Source organism: Squalius cephalus (genome assembly GCF_949319135.1).
Source record: "Squalius cephalus genome assembly, chromosome: 3".
NCBI lineage: Eukaryota > Metazoa > Chordata > Actinopteri > Cypriniformes > Leuciscidae > Squalius > Squalius cephalus.
This window is the reverse complement of record NC_137124.1, coordinates 54,794,239-54,809,962: the sequence shown is the minus strand read 5'-3', so window position 1 is coordinate 54,809,962 and position 15,724 is coordinate 54,794,239. Positions and strand designations below refer to the sequence as shown.

General features: G+C 39.9%; 1 protein-coding gene across 3 annotated transcripts in view; it reads left to right on the top strand.

Annotated features, from left to right (window-relative positions):
* Window positions 1-15,493, top strand: part of sbf2 (SET binding factor 2) — a 133,488-nt gene extending 117,995 nt beyond the window's left edge. For all 3 annotated transcript variants that reach the window (XM_079865292.1, XM_079865291.1, XM_079865290.1), the window contains 10 exons: window positions 115-216; window positions 2,023-2,208; window positions 3,450-3,576; window positions 3,881-4,008; window positions 6,464-6,688; window positions 11,389-11,496; window positions 12,597-12,787; window positions 12,874-12,961; window positions 13,048-13,179; window positions 14,302-15,493. In XM_079865292.1, coding sequence (XP_079721418.1) covers window positions 115-216; window positions 2,023-2,208; window positions 3,450-3,576; window positions 3,881-4,008; window positions 6,464-6,688; window positions 11,389-11,496; window positions 12,597-12,787; window positions 12,874-12,961; window positions 13,048-13,179; window positions 14,302-14,400 — 1,386 coding nt within the window. In that variant the 3' untranslated portion in view covers window positions 14,401-15,493. The remainder of the gene's footprint in view (window positions 1-114; window positions 217-2,022; window positions 2,209-3,449; window positions 3,577-3,880; window positions 4,009-6,463; window positions 6,689-11,388; window positions 11,497-12,596; window positions 12,788-12,873; window positions 12,962-13,047; window positions 13,180-14,301) is intronic.
* The last annotated feature ends 231 nt before the right edge of the window (window positions 15,494-15,724 follow it).

Genomic DNA, 15,724 nt, shown 5'->3' with positions numbered 1-15,724 from the left:
AGATCCTTGCCAAGACACTCCGAGAGCTCTTAGTCAGCAGTGCACAATCACATTACAATAAAAGTACAGGAACTTAGAATGTGTTGTTTTGTACTCTGTATGTGTGTTCAACAGCTACACAAGCTGCTGCAGCTGGCTCTGGTTGCGGTGGAGTTACTGGACAGTGGATCATCCGTACTAGTTAGTCTTGAGGATGGCTGGGACATCACCACTCAGGTGAGTATCATCTCGCACGTGTTCTATGGGTCCAAGCAGTGGGTCCAAAACTGGTTGGCGCATCCCCTAGGGGGGGCCCGGAGTAATAAAAAGGGGGTGTGGCAAGGCTAAAGCCCAAAGTATACTTCAGACGTCCGTGCACACTGTCCACATGCAGCCTAATTTTTGTGTCCACGCAGATGGTGCGCGTACAACAGCGCATGTGCGAGTGACTTGAGTGCTTAAAAACACCACTAGATATTGCGCACGCGCCGAATTCGTCTTTCTGCGCTCATGGCCAAAGGAGTATACTTTGAAAGGCTCGCGAGACAGAGCAAAACATGGAAAATGAAGTATACCCGGGCCTTAAGTGATAGTGTGTAATCAGCAGATTGTTATGCAAAAGAAAAATCTTCAGGGTGGTACAAGACCCCTCTGCGAAATTATCATTTTCAATTGAAACTGGGATGTTTAAGGATTTATTTTGTTGCAGTAGAGGCACACTTGTCTAGTCACAGCTCATATTTTCCATGTCCACTTCAGTTAACGGTCATCAGAAACAGAATTGTGTTCACTGGCTGTCAACTGGGGTTGTAAAATTTAGCTGTGGTCAGCGCCAGAATCAGGCACGTGTCTGAACAAGACCATTACTGTTCACTTTCCCTGACCATTCTGCCATTCTCTCTGCTGTATTCATATAAATAGGCTCCATATGTCTGGCTCTGTTGGAGAACAAAATCATGCTTTTGTCATGTGGCCATGCTTTTAGTCTAAGTTGTTTTGTGATATTGCTTATTGCTTTGCGATATTGCTCTGATAGTGCTTAACAATCATCTTTATATAATTCATGGAAACAGATTCTGTTGCAGTTTCTGCTTTTATTTATATGATTTATATGGTATATGATTTCAGCAGACCTCGACGCTAATCCCAAGCCGTCAAACTGACAAAGGAACGCCATTCCAGAGGGGAAAAAAATTTTCAGATTTTTATTATTTATTTCTTCTGTGGATTAACTTTTGGATTAATTGTTCACCACTCGACTTGTAATGTGCACTAAGTAAATAGGGTAAATTTTGATTTCATGCCGACTTTAAATTCTTGTGACAAACAGTGCAGGCCATTGTGTCACTCAAGATTAGCCAATCTCTGGGAAACAGCACCTGTCACAAAAATGTGAAGACAGATTTACTAACAGCTTGTGTCAGCGCAAACCCTCTTTTGCCGTTAAAAAAACTACCGTCAGGATTTACTAAAGACACGCAGTAAACAAATTAGCACTTGATAAGGCATGGACACAGTTATTGCATATGCCTTTGTAGGACTTTCCCTTTCAGATGCTAAATTTATGGGAGGAGAGTATTTAAATGAATCACGCAGCACGATTTACTAAGGTTTGCGTTAGTCAATTAGCTGGTTTTACCGCCCCAAAAAAGCATATCTTAAACCAGACTCTAATTTGTGCTGCTCTTGGTAGATTGCGTTGGTCATTGTGAAAATGATCCGGCTGCATCTGTGTTCTTTAATTTGAGAAGAACTTTCCACTCCCAACTTATTTTCCCTGTTTAATAAATCTGGCCCTTAGTGTTCAGAATATTGCACATGTAATTAGGCTGCCACGTGGAGTTCTGGTACTGATGGTAAATTTTGTTTTCAGGTAAAAGCTGTCGGGATGTGCAAGTTGCGACAGTCTCTGATACTTTCATTGGGTCAGCAAGGGTCAGGTCCAATAGGGCCAATATTTACTTGCATTGGGCACGTAGCAGGCTTTGGACCGTTTGCAACTCATGGTTATTTTGCTCTCTTCCTCTCCCGATGTTTCTGTAGGTGGTTTCCCTCACGCAGGTGCTCAGTGATCCATTCTACAGGACCCTAGAGGGCTTTCAGGTGCTTTTGGAGAAAGAGTGGCTGTCTTTTGGCCACAAATTCAGCCAACGTGGCACCCTGACCCCCAGCAGCCAGGGCAGCGGCTTTACTCCCATCTTCCTCCAGTTTCTTGACTGTGTCCATCAGGCAAGTTGGCCTTATAAGCAGTCATGTAGCAGACACCTTTATCCAAAGCTGCCCGGGGTCATGTGTCTTGCTCAAGGAAATAATGGCTGATGAGATCTTGATGATCCTTGAACATGCGATCTTCTGATGTCTTCCATCATCTGGGGGTAGTGGAATCGTAATGGTTAAAGATCTGGGCTGGAAAACCCGAAGGCTGTAGGTTCAAACAACAGATGTAGTGACTCATGAACCCAATGACCATTGTGTACTTGAGCAAGACACCTTAACCCCAGGTTGTACTAAATGGGACCGTCTATGTTCATTTTGAGTACATTTCAGCTAAAAAAAACAAATGACCAATTGCTCCATCTCTCTTTTTCACACACTGCCCAGAATCACTGACTCCCAATCTCTCTCTCATACACACACCCCTTTCTTGTTCTCACCATGCTTCGTCCATGAGCTCACAGCATTCTTGCAGCGTCCAGCCAGGAGGAGGAGGATGAGATGCACTCAGCTGTCAGAATGCATGCTCTAGCTTTCCTTTTGCAATCCCCATGGTGGGCAAGTAATTTAGACAGAGACTCTTGTTCGGCCCATCTTTCTACCCCCCCACCCTCTTTGAAATGATCATACACAGATGGTGTTTCAACCTGCGGCCAGCATTGTACTTCCTTGAGTGTTTCGCCATCACCTCCCAACATCCGCACATTTAGCACAAACGGTGGAAAACAGCAATTTTGGGGATTCTGTTAAATTTGTGCTACATTAGAATAAGTAAAGGGCAGGAAAAGTTTTTCTCCCTCTGGAGACATGCGCACCACTCCCATGATTTTACAGACATGCATTGTTTTTAGGCATGTGTGATGAAATCAAGGCGTAGAGCACTTCAATGACCCTGCAGAGGTCCTCCAATGTCACAGACCACTGAAATATAGCGAATGCATCTGAAAATAGAAGTGTCTCATCTTAGAGGCAGCTGTTGTTTTTGCCAGGAAGTCCAGGTGGCCCGGAGTGTGAGAAATTCACAAGCTCTTCTGTCTAGATCCTGCTGGCAGCACATTATCACATTATGTCCCTCCTGTTGCTGTTATTTTGGTACTTTTTAAAATCTCTTCAACTAATCATTTCCTGGGCGTTTACTAATAATTTTCTTGAACCGCAGTCTCAGTGGTGTCCTACTCATATTTGTTGAATCACTGTGGCCGTGAAAAGAGGCCAAAAAGCTCCTCCAATATGACACGTTAACTTTCTCATTCCAGGTTCATAACCAGTACCCCCTTGAGTTTGAATTTAATCAATACTATCTGAAGTTTCTGGCATACCACTACATCTCCAGTCGCTTCAAAAACTTCCTTCTGGACTCGGACTACGAGCGCCTGGAGCACGGTGTGTAGCACAACTTTTTTTTAGTTTATTATTGTCATAATTACATTATTGTGCAAATGTTTTTCAGATGTGTTCTTGAAATAAACATGGAATTGAATGACATTATAGTATTACAACAGACATGTGCACTCTTGCTCAGAAAAGTTTTACCTACCTGTAACAGCCTTGATGACCTTTGGAAGCACTTCTTTTAAGTGCTGCTAATCTTATCAGACTTGACTTCTAATATTTTGTTTCACACCTGATCGCATTTCTCTGGGTAATGTGTGATTAACAAGTGTTCCTTTGTGTCTCCTCAATAAAGGCACATTGTTTGAGGACAAAGGAGAAAAGCAGTCCAAGAGAGGAATCTGTATCTGGGAGTGTATCAACAGAATGCACCGCAAGAGCCCTCTCTTCTTCAACTACCTGTACAGCCCATCAGAGACAGAGGTAAAGAGTCTATCTGGGTGTGTGTCGAAGCACCAGACAGCTCTACTGGCTGTTACCCTAGAGCACTCTGCTTAGAGGTTATGTTGGTGACCAGTCCCAAATATGTTGTCGTCTATTGCCAGATCACATTCACAGTGAAGAATAGTTCCCCACAATTGCAAAACAACATCTTTGACCTTATAAAGCAGTCTTGTTACATCTGAATCAGGTGGTCACAGTCTGTAAAAAAAAAATAGTTAGAATGCTCAAATCCAGGCTGTGAGTAAAGTTTGTTTTTCACATAGGGATCTTCTTACCGGCAGTCATCCCTGACATTGTTTCAAAATGGGTGAATCAGTTCATCCATAGTCACCCATAGCCCAAATAAAAACATATTTGAGGAAGTTTAGTGAGAGCAAAGGACCCTGTGGTCTGTTTCTTCTTTCTTTCCCATTCCCTTTTTACAACCAAACACTGTAAATGGGGCTGCACATTCTAATCTTGAAACTTAAACAGTATTTCTATAAGATTGAGAAAGAACAAGTATCATGCTTCTAAGTTAAAGGTTCTTTTGCTTTTGAATGACACTCAAAATAATGCCCCATTACCTAATATATATATATGAAGAGTTCAGATGCAAAAGCCTCTAAATGCCATCTGAAATTTTCTTATAGAATGATCATTTTTATCAAGCTTGTATATTTAAGTTCAGTAATTTCACTTAAATGACAATTAATAGGTAATCTTCATTGCCATTTAAGTGAAATTATTGAATTTAAATATACGAGCTTGATAAAAAATGATCATTCTATGAGAAAATTTCAGATGGCATTTAGAGGCTTTTGCATCTGAACTCTTCATATATATATATATATATATATATCATTGAATTCGCAGTCCTGAATGTCAATAGCAAATTACCTATTTATAATCGGATTGATGGCTCAGATGAACTGAAAAGCCTTCATGTAAACACTTCAGTCGATCAGATTGAGCTCAATCGGAATAAAAATCAGATCAAACGATTCAAACATACCTTGTGCACATGCACAATACTGTGATGAACATTTATTTATACCTTACATCAATATCAGTGAAGGACACTGAATATTCACTAAATATTTGCTTAAAGGAGAACTCCGGTCAATTTTAACATTGAGCTCATTTTTTTGTAAATTTGGAGTGCTGTCAATACAGAGAACAACGACAAAAATCGGTGTTGCCTACACCGTGTTATCCTCTTTTTAAAATTTGCACCCTGTTGACTTCAATGGGGCAATATTTAAACCTGCTTTTAGCCTCTTAACATCCTTGATGTGTCATTACAAGTGCACAGCCATGTGAGTGATTCCTTCAGAGTTAACACGAGTGAATCTGACTGATGTTATTTAAGCCAGCGCAAATACCTGTATTTACAGGTACATCCTGTTTTCGGTTGAAGTCCAAAGTAGTCGATTGTCGAGTTCACGCGCATAGGTTTAGTTACCTATGATCACGCGCGTGAACTCGACAATCGACTACTTTGGACTTCGACCGAAAACAGGATGTAAATACAGGTATTTGCGCTGGCTTAAATAACATCATTTTTATCCATTTCTTTCACATCTACTGCAGTCAGATTCACTCGTGTTCACTCTGAAGGAATCACTCACATGACCTGTGCACTTGTAATGACACATCAAGGATGTTAAGAGGCTAAAAGCAGGTTTAAATATTGCCCCATTGAAGTCAACAGGGTGCAAATTTTAAAAAGAGGATAACACGGTGTAGGCAACACCGATTTTTGTCGTTGTTCTCTGTATTGACAGCACTCCAAATTGACAAAAAAATGAGCTCAATGTTAAAATTGACCGGAGTTCTCCTTTAAAAAGCTCTTCTGACATATGTCAGCTTTCTTTTCAAACATGTCATCAAGGCAAAAATGGCAATTATGCTTGTAGTATCTCTATTTATCGCATTTGGCTTTCTTCGGTTTTGAACATGGCGACCGGCGAAACAAATCGAAATCGGATTGCAAAGTTTACCCTCGGTTTCACAGGCAAAGCTTGAGTTTAGTCCCAGACTAAAATGCATGTTTAAGCTGTTTTAAGTGAAAGAAACTTGCACTGCCATATCTTAAAATATGTCAATGCCATTGTTTTGTCTCGAGATGCAACCAGTAATGTTTTTTTCCTAAGGCGCGTTTATAAAAGCTACTTAAATATCCTAATTGAACTAAAACCTAATCCAGGCTTAATCTAAGCCCTGTCTGTGAAACCAGGCTAGTGTTCATACACACTGAAATTTCAGAATCTGATATCGGATTGGATTCTTTCCAATTGATGAAAATGAGTGCATGTAATGATAGGGCAAGGTTTTGGAAAGAGGGAGGGTGACTAATTCTGGCACACAGCGACTAACATCACTTACAGCATCTTTATATAATGTCAAAACTGAAATATCCAATAAACAATGGTTTCTGTCCTTTTCTTCTTAGCCGGTGTTGAAACCATTAATTTCGATTCCCAATCTGACAACATGGGAGTTCTACACAGGGGAGACGCTGTCCACAGGCCCCTCTTATGACTGGTGTATGATCGCAGTGCGCTCACAGAGCTCGGTAGACTCAGACACCATCGCCACCACCAAGAGAAGGATCGTCTGGCCCTGTTACAGCAGTGTCAGCCGCGCACAGCCTGATGCCATCACCAAACTATTGGCTGTGAGTCCATATGTCTTTGTCCATTTTTAGTTTCTCTTTATCAGGGCCAAAATCACAGCCAATCAGAAGAGTGAATGGATTTTTTTTTTTTCTGTATGGTCTCTAACACTCACCGCACAGCTGAAAATGTACAACTAAAAACACGCTTTTTATGGCTTTCCTTGTGGATTTATCAGCAATTCTGAACTTTTCAAACCAAAATAAGGGTCTCATCCATGTTTGATATCTGTGAAGATCAGGATTTAGTCCAGAGTTTTCGATGCTTCCTGCCACAAAGCCAAAGAAACAGGAAGCAAGCAGTCACCAAAATGTAGCGTCTGCTTTTGCTTGTGAGGACAAAAGCTTAAGTGTCAGACATTAGCAGGAAATAACGATTTCTCAAACCCCATTCGGACGGGTTAGTTTTATAAGGGTAGATGGAGTAATGTAGTTTTACCACAGGACGTCTGTAATACATTAATGGCCAATTTGCACGGGATAAGAAATCTCGATAAGTAAAACTACCAAAAGTGAGAGGGGTAACTCGATTTGCACACCGCCTTCACCTTCCTGTCATCATGTGCATATTACGTTGCATCCTGATATCATTTGTACAGACACATAACTTAATATACACTCACCTAAAGGATTATTAGGAACACCTGTTCAATTTCTCATTAATGCAATTATCTAATCAACCAATCACATGGCAGTTGCTTCAATGCATTTAGGGGTGTGGTCCTGGTCAAGACAATCTCCTGAACTCCAAACTGAATGTCAGAATGGGAAAGAAAGGTGATTTAAGCAATTTTGACCGTGGCATGGTTGTTGGTGCCAGACAGGCCGGTCTGAGTATTTCACAATCTGCTCAGTTACTGGGATTTTCACGCACAACCATTTCTAGGGTTTACAAAGATTGGTGTGAAAAGGGAAAAACATCCAGTATGCGGCAGTCCTGTGAGCGAAAAATGCCTTGTTGATGCTAGAGGTCAGAGGAGAATGGGCCGACTGATTCAAGCTGATAGAAGAGCAACTTTGACTGAAATAACCACTCGTTACAACCGAGGTATGCAGCAAAGCATTTGTGAAGCCACAACACGCACAGCCTTGAGGCGGATGGGCTACAACAGCAGAAAACCCCACCGGGTACCACTCATCTCCACTACAAATAGGAAAAAGAGGCTACAATTTGCACGACCTCACCAAAATTGGACAGTTGAAGACTGGAAAAATGTTGCCTGGTCTGATGAGTCTCGATTTCTGTTGAGACATTCAGATGGTAGAGTCAGAATTTGGCGTAAACAGAATGAGAACATGGATCCATCATGCCTTGTTACCAATGTGCAGGCTGGTGGTGGTGGTGTAATGGTGTGGGGGATGTTTTCTTGGCACACTTTAGGCCCCTTAGTGCCAATTGGGCATCGTTTAAATGCCATGGCCTACCTTAGCATTGTTTCTGACCATGTCCATCCCTTTATGACCACCATGTACCCATCCTCTGATGGCTACTTCCAGCAGGATAATGCACCATGTCACAAAGCTCGAATCATTTCAAATTGGTTTCTTGAACATGACAATGAGTTCACTGTACTAAAATGGCCCCCACAGTCACCAGATCTCAACCCAATAGAGCATCTTTGGGATGTGGTGGAACGGGAGCTTCGTGCCCTGGATGTGCATCCCACAAATCTCCATCAACTGCAAGATGCTATCCTATCAATATGGGCCAACATTTCTAAAGAATGCTTTCAGCACCTTGTTGAATCAATGCCACGTAGAATTAAGGCAGTTCTGAAGGCGAAAGGGGGTCAAACACAGTATTAGTATGGTGTTCCTAATAATCCTTTAGGTGAGTGTGTGTATATATATATATATATATATATATATATTAGAGGTGGGCATAGATTAATTTTTTTAATCTAGATTAATTTTGAAATTAATCTAGATTAATCTAGTTTAAAATGGCTCATTTGAATTCTGCCGAAGGCATTCAGAATATGTGTGCTACCCAAATAATGACTATAAAAGTAAGTCTTTGAGAATGGGTTTCTGGGCGATATGGCCTAAAATCCATATTGTGATATACATTGCAGCCTCTTGTGATAACGATATATATTATAATTTTTCATTTCATTTCGTTTATTTGGTTTATCACTAACAAATATACAATAACAAATATTCAACTCATCATATACATAACTTGATTAAACCAAAGGGTATAGGCTGAAGCTCAAGGCTTATTAACGCCTATCCCTCAATTTTCACAAACAGTCAAACAGTGCTCAATTCTCTTCTTGCAAACACTTGAAACAACAAAGTCATAGAAATTGATTACCCAAAACATAGCCTTTTAAATCCACTTATTGTTTGTGTCAATTTAAGGTCTATATGCAAACAATTCCATAAATTCACTCCTTTTACAGAGATAGTTCTGCATCTAATATTTGTTCGTACCTTCAGTTTTTTAAACAAACATGTTCCTTTTAACTCATACTTACAATAACGTTTCTCAAACATACTCAATTTTATCAGGCAGCATTTTATAATATGCTTTATAGGCTACATTGTCAATGTAACCTTGTAATCCACTAAATCATAGAATTTTAAAATGTTTAATTTTAAAAATAAATCGTTTGTATGATCCCTATATTGTGATCTTGTGATGATAATAAAAACATTTTCAGAACAGGTTACACAGACCCTGCTAAACAACTGCTAAATGTATTATTTATTTATTTTTTTAAAGGGTGTATGTAGTTTTGAGAACATATATTGTGCAAAACTGTAAGTATACAACATAATTTTGCAGATAAATAAAATTTAAGTACACTAGCTGCAGAGACTTAAGTAGGTCTAATGTTTATTATGGCTTGGAGCTTATGAAACCCCAAATTTAAAATTAGAATATTGTCTAACTGATGTCTTTTCAGTTAAAAAGAAACACAACAACGATTCTTAAAGGGTACATAACATGCACAGTTTCACCTAATCTCATGTTAATCTTGAGTACCTATAGAGTAGTAGTGCATCCTTAATATCTCAAAAAAGTGTTTAGTTTTATTAAATTTATAAAAGAAAAATACAGCTTTCCGATTCTCTCCGGAAAAAGCCGAGGTCCTGGAGGCGGAGCTATAGAGTCAAGCGGTAGTGCTTGATTTCCAGCAAAAGACAGAAATCTGATCCAGTTGTACTTACATGAATGGGGTCTTTTATCACTGGGACCACTCCACGTTTTAATAGCAAACGATTTGCAAATCCAGCGTCGACCTGAGCCTTGTTAATAAAACATTCGTCACTGAAATGGCCAGAACACATAACCGCACTTCCTACACTCCGTTGCTGCCCCGGAAAAACAAACGGCATCCACTGTTCCTGTAACACTGGGTTCTTTGGAAAGCTGGACACGGTAAGCTTTCCCTCACATCCAAAAACACACTTTTTTGGAGACATTCTTGAACAAATCCTATGCAGCGCTGCCGATGATTTCCTGTTGATGTGCGCGGTCTCGTTCTCCTCTAGTCGACGTGCGCGCGGGCGCGCTTTTCCGAGAGAAATGCTCATATAAGGAGTTCCACTCTTATCTACGTCATTAGATCCACGATAAAAAAAAACCCAGCCGAAACTTGTACCAACCCGGAAGTAAGATTTTCAGCACAGAAATTCTCCGTTATTCGTCCAAAATATTTTTTTTAAACTTTGCCCATGTTTAACATGAGAATCCATCTCTTTAACACTGTAAACAACTCTGAATACATGAAACACCATGGTACCCCCCCTTTAAAATCGGGCGCAGACAGAGATTATGTGCTACACCACTAAGATATATTGGGAATAATACGCGCACGCTGGTATTCAGTGATATGTTTCGTTTTGAATTTGAGGTGGTAGAACGGATTAGTCGTGTGTTAATTTACCGAACTGTGACCCCACACACTCTGTCTATATAGTTTGCTGCTGCTCGTTGGACGGCTTAAATCCAAACCAAGTCCAAATAATGGATGTTGCACGGATCTTTTTCACCAGCTTTCACTTTCAGCCGTGTTTACTTAAGATGACGACGAATATGATGCGTTGCAGCCGGGTTTACCTCGCGGCCGCGGGTAGATTGCGTCATCATAGCTTGTGTATAGAGGCAGCTCCCAACCCAACTTTGAGAATAGATTAACGGCGATATTTTTTTTATCGCGCGATAAGAGTCTCGCGTTAACGCAGCACGTTAACGCCGATAACGGCCCACCACTAATATATATATATATATATAAACAGTTAGGTCCGTCGAACGATTTATTAATTAAATCAATTTAATTCAGATTGGATTCTGTTGGTAATAGGCACTTACCTAAAGCTAAAAGAAGTTTTATGCCTCTAACAGGGGCTTTTTTTGCCACAGACTTGCTCCACCGCCTAGAACGCAACTGAATGCTTTTTCAAGCGCCTCCATACTTGAAAAAACGTGGAAAACTACTTTTAAACAGGAAATGACAGAATATTTACGTTATTACGTATTACATATTTTACAACGGTAAAAGTCGCTGTAATCTTTACTGACATTGTCCGTAATGATTACTGAGATGGCACATTCGGACGGGACTAAAATCACTGAAAAGCTCTGGTTATAATGACTTTACCCCACCTCATCCATGTTAAAGTAATCCCATCTGAATAGGGCTTGATCAAAGGAACCTGTGAGGAAGCTTTAAAATGTACTTGTATGGTTGCAGGACATTGAGAGGCTGGAGGGAGAGCTGGGACAGCAGTCTGAGCCCTGGCACACCACGCTGGAGAAGCTGCTAGACAGCATCCAGGAAGACCTCAAAATGGAGGGCAATGTGAGTACTGCCACTTTTCACCTATTTTTTGTTCCTCTTTCCTCCACAAATGTAGCCTCAATCGCCTGTCATCTTACCTGTTTAGTTTTCCATATAGTATATTGTAAATGTGCTTGTACACAGTATTAGCCCTGTTTCACATCACACACAAAAGCAACATGTATTACACGGCCATATTAACATTCCTGCATTGACGCTGGAGCTTTAATGCAGTGTGAAACAGGCTTTAAAGGTGACACATTATGCCCTTTTTCACAAGATGCAATATAAATCTATGGTGTCCCCAGAATGTGTCTGTGAAATTTCAGCTCAAAATACCCCCCAGATGATTATAGCTTGTCAAATTTGCCCCTTTTTGTGTGTGTCCCTTTAAATGCAAATGAGCTGCTGCTCCCTGCCTCAGTTCAGAAGACAGTCGATCCTTTACACGAGCTTCGGATACAAACAATAACAAAACACACGAATCTCACTCATCCAAAATCTCAGAAATAACCAGTAGCGGAGTGCAGCCTCACAGAGAGACTCAGGAAGAGGTTGCAACTTTTAGACGCACCTGGCCGTTTCTGAATGCTTAGTGGACACATTTATGTGTTATTACACAAGTTGACACAGTTCCCTGAGGTCTTTATAAGACAGCTGGGACATTTTTTTTTTCAAACAGTGTTCAGTGCTCGTCTGTGCAGCCGACGACGGAACAGTTTGCTTGCTTTGCTTGAACTTTTGCCATTGTGTTAGAACTGGTTACACTGTTATCGCTTGTGAAAACCAAATGGCAGCGTCGTGGGTGGAAATGTGCAGATTAAGGGGCGGTAACATTATAATACGATCCTCTTCCTACGTCAGAAGGGGAGTGAAATCTGATCGTCTTATTTTTTGACTTGCTTGCAGAGAAAGGCTTACCAAAACAAAGTTACTGGGTTTCACTTTTCACGTTTTCTGGGTTGGTAGCTGCACCGGGGACCCGATTATAGCACTTAAACATGGAAAAAGTCAGGTTTTCATGATATGTCCCCTTTAAAAAGCACCAAAGCAGTGAACGAGTAGCAAAGTGTCTGTCTTCAGATCTCCTGATCTCACCTCTTGTGCATTTAATCTCACAGCTGCGGAAAGAGTCAGTGTCCATCTCTGGCCTGGTCCCCACTTCCAACCTGCAGGCCTATCAGCGCCGCTCCATGTTACACCTCCCTGACAGCGGCCTCGGAGAGGACAGCAGCCCCACCGCAGTCAATGGTGTTAATCGCAGAGCAGCCACACTCTACAATCAGTTTACCCCGAAGAATGAAGACAATAGGTAACAATGACAGACAACACCGTCGATACCGCTTCAACTAACTTCATGGACAAAGCAAACAAGCTATCAATTCTTTGTTTATACAGATCATTTGAGGGAATTCTGTACAAGCGAGGGGCATTACTTAAGGCGTGGAAAGCTAGGTGGTTTGTTCTGGACATAACAAAACATCAGGTGAGTGGTTGATTACACTTGTGGTATTTTGCACTTTACCTTAACTCGTTCTATTACTTCTGTATTTTAAACGACTCTCTCTATAGCTGAGGTATTATGAGACGGATGAGGACACAAGCTGTCGTGGATATATTGACCTGGCTGAAGTGGAGTCTGTCCTGATCGCCACACCAACCATAGGAGCCCCCAAACATATCAGTGAAAAGGCTTTCTTTGATGTAAGTATTCCACCCGGTGATAATACAGCGCATGAGGCTCCTTTAACTGTGACTGTACTAACATTGTGCCTGAAAATATAATTAAAAAATTTTAAAATGAAGGGAATTTTGTAGGTGCCATCTATATGCTAGCTAGAAGAGCTAGTTCTCGCTATGTGAAATAAGGTTGACCTGGTTTTACATCATAGCTGTTACTACGACCAATCAGCATCCAGGACGAGAACTGCCAATTACTATTAATTATTTACTGTATACTACCGGTCAAAAGTTTAGGGTTGGTCAGATTTTTTATGTTTTTGAAAGAAGTCTCTTATTCTCACCCCTGCTACATTTTATTTGATACAGTAAAAACAGTAATAGTGTGAAATATTGTTACTTAACTTGTCACATGATTCTAATACGCTGATTTTGGCTTCAAACATTTCTTACTATCAATGTTGAAGACAGTTTTGCTGCTTAATGTTTTTTGTGTAAACCGTGATCCTTTTTTTCCAGATTCTTTGATTAATAGAAAGTTCAAAAGAACAGCATTTATTTGAAATAGAAATCTTTTGTAACATTATAAAAGTAATTATTAACTCTTTCCCTGCCATTAACAAGTTTTTCCAGCAATCTATATTTTCACTGTTATACGGTAGGAGGTGCATTTTCTGAAATAATACTGAATCTCTGGATCCAAAAGCAAGCGACGAAGAAGCAGAAACAAGCGATAAAAGCATTGCTTATGCACATCAAACATTCAACAGCATATAAATCAAAACTGCCCGAATGAAATGTTGAACCCATGAAGAGCTTCAGGACTGAAGCTTTGAGGGTGTTGATCTATGTTTTGATCATTGAGTCCGATCCGGATGTAGTCTTTGACAAAAAAGTGATTTTGTTCAAAATGTTGCTTTTTTATGACTTACTCTGTACTTTCTTTTGATATATTGTATGTTTATAAAACAACATATTCTGCGGGCAATAAAAGATCAAAAATGCTGGCGCTGGCTGGTAACTTAAAAAAAAAACGCCGCTAGTGCATCAAAAGTTAATGTCGCTTTTTTGGATCAATTAAATGTGTTCTTTCCTTGCTGAAAAAGTACATAAAATCACTTCAGATCTCGGTCTTTGTCCCTGCAGCTGAAGACCACTAAACGGGTGTACAACTTCTGTGCAGCGGATGCTCCGAGCGCCCAGCTGTGGATTGATAAGATCCAGAGCTGCATCTCAGATGCGTGAAGAACCACCTCTCACTGCAGGGAGACTCACTGTGCAATTATAGGACCGTAGTAAAGCCTTCAGTGCCTGTTGGAAACCCAAAAACTCCTGACAAACAAACGAGAGCACAAAAACATTGCATTTAATGTATCCCTTGATCCTGAGCTTATGTTCAGGGGATCTGGGAAAATGATGCCATGCACTACGCTGAACAAACTGCTACATGTAACTGACTGAGACAAAGCAATAGCACTAATCTTAAACTCGGGGGTCAATATAATAGTGACAAGAGGTGTTCTGCAAAACAAAAATACTGTTGCTGCTGATCAAATGCAAAACGACCACCAAAATCTGACAACCATATTTAGAAATATGCACAATGTGTTAAAGGCAAATGTTTTGCACTTAATGATATGCACTCCGTACAAAACAGATTTTTAATGGCTAGAACAACTAGGCAAAAGGCATTATGTTTTGACTACATATCTAAGCTTTGAGCGAACAACTTTACGCTCTAATGTGCAAAGTATTTTTTATATATATATATTTGCGAGAACTTTTTTTCAGTATGAATGTTATAGTCATGCGTAACAGAGTTGTTGTTCTGTAAGTTATTTTTTAAACATTAAAAGTGTCACCTGTGTGTTTTTGTTGAATGGAGAGTTTGATGTGTGTGTTTATATTACAATCCAAGCTTTTTATATTCTGCTGATATGCTATTAAAAATGTTTTTCTAACCTTTTAGTCTAACTTGAAATAAACACTTACATTTATACTTAATTACGGATAGTTTACGGACCAAGCAAAGCACTTCCGAGATAGTTATCAATACGCAGTTTTGTTTGAAATGAAGGGATGAACACTATATTTCTCTATTTTCCGTGAGGATATATGTGATGTTGATGGCTTTTTAAGGCACTAAGGTTTTATCTGTTTGATCTGTAAAGTTGAGAAGGAAAATGAAAAATTATCAGACATGATGTCTGTTACTGAACCTGACGTTACTGTATGTACAATACTTTGTGGTGCCACTAATGTTTTTGGTTTGTTTACTGTTTTGGTTACGTTTTATTTTGGGTTTTGCTGTTATATGAAATAAATCTAAAGAACTTACTTTTTGCGACTGCATGACTCTCTCTCTCTCTCTCTCTCTCTCTCTCTCTCTCTCTCTCTCTCTCTCTCTCTCTCTCTCTCTCTCTCTCTCTCTCTCTCTCTCTCTCTCTCTCTCTCTCTATCTATCTATCTATATATATATATATATCTTGATATATAAAGAATTTATCTTGATATATCATGATATATAAATATATCTTGATTTATTCATGAATAGTAAAAGTACGGTCAC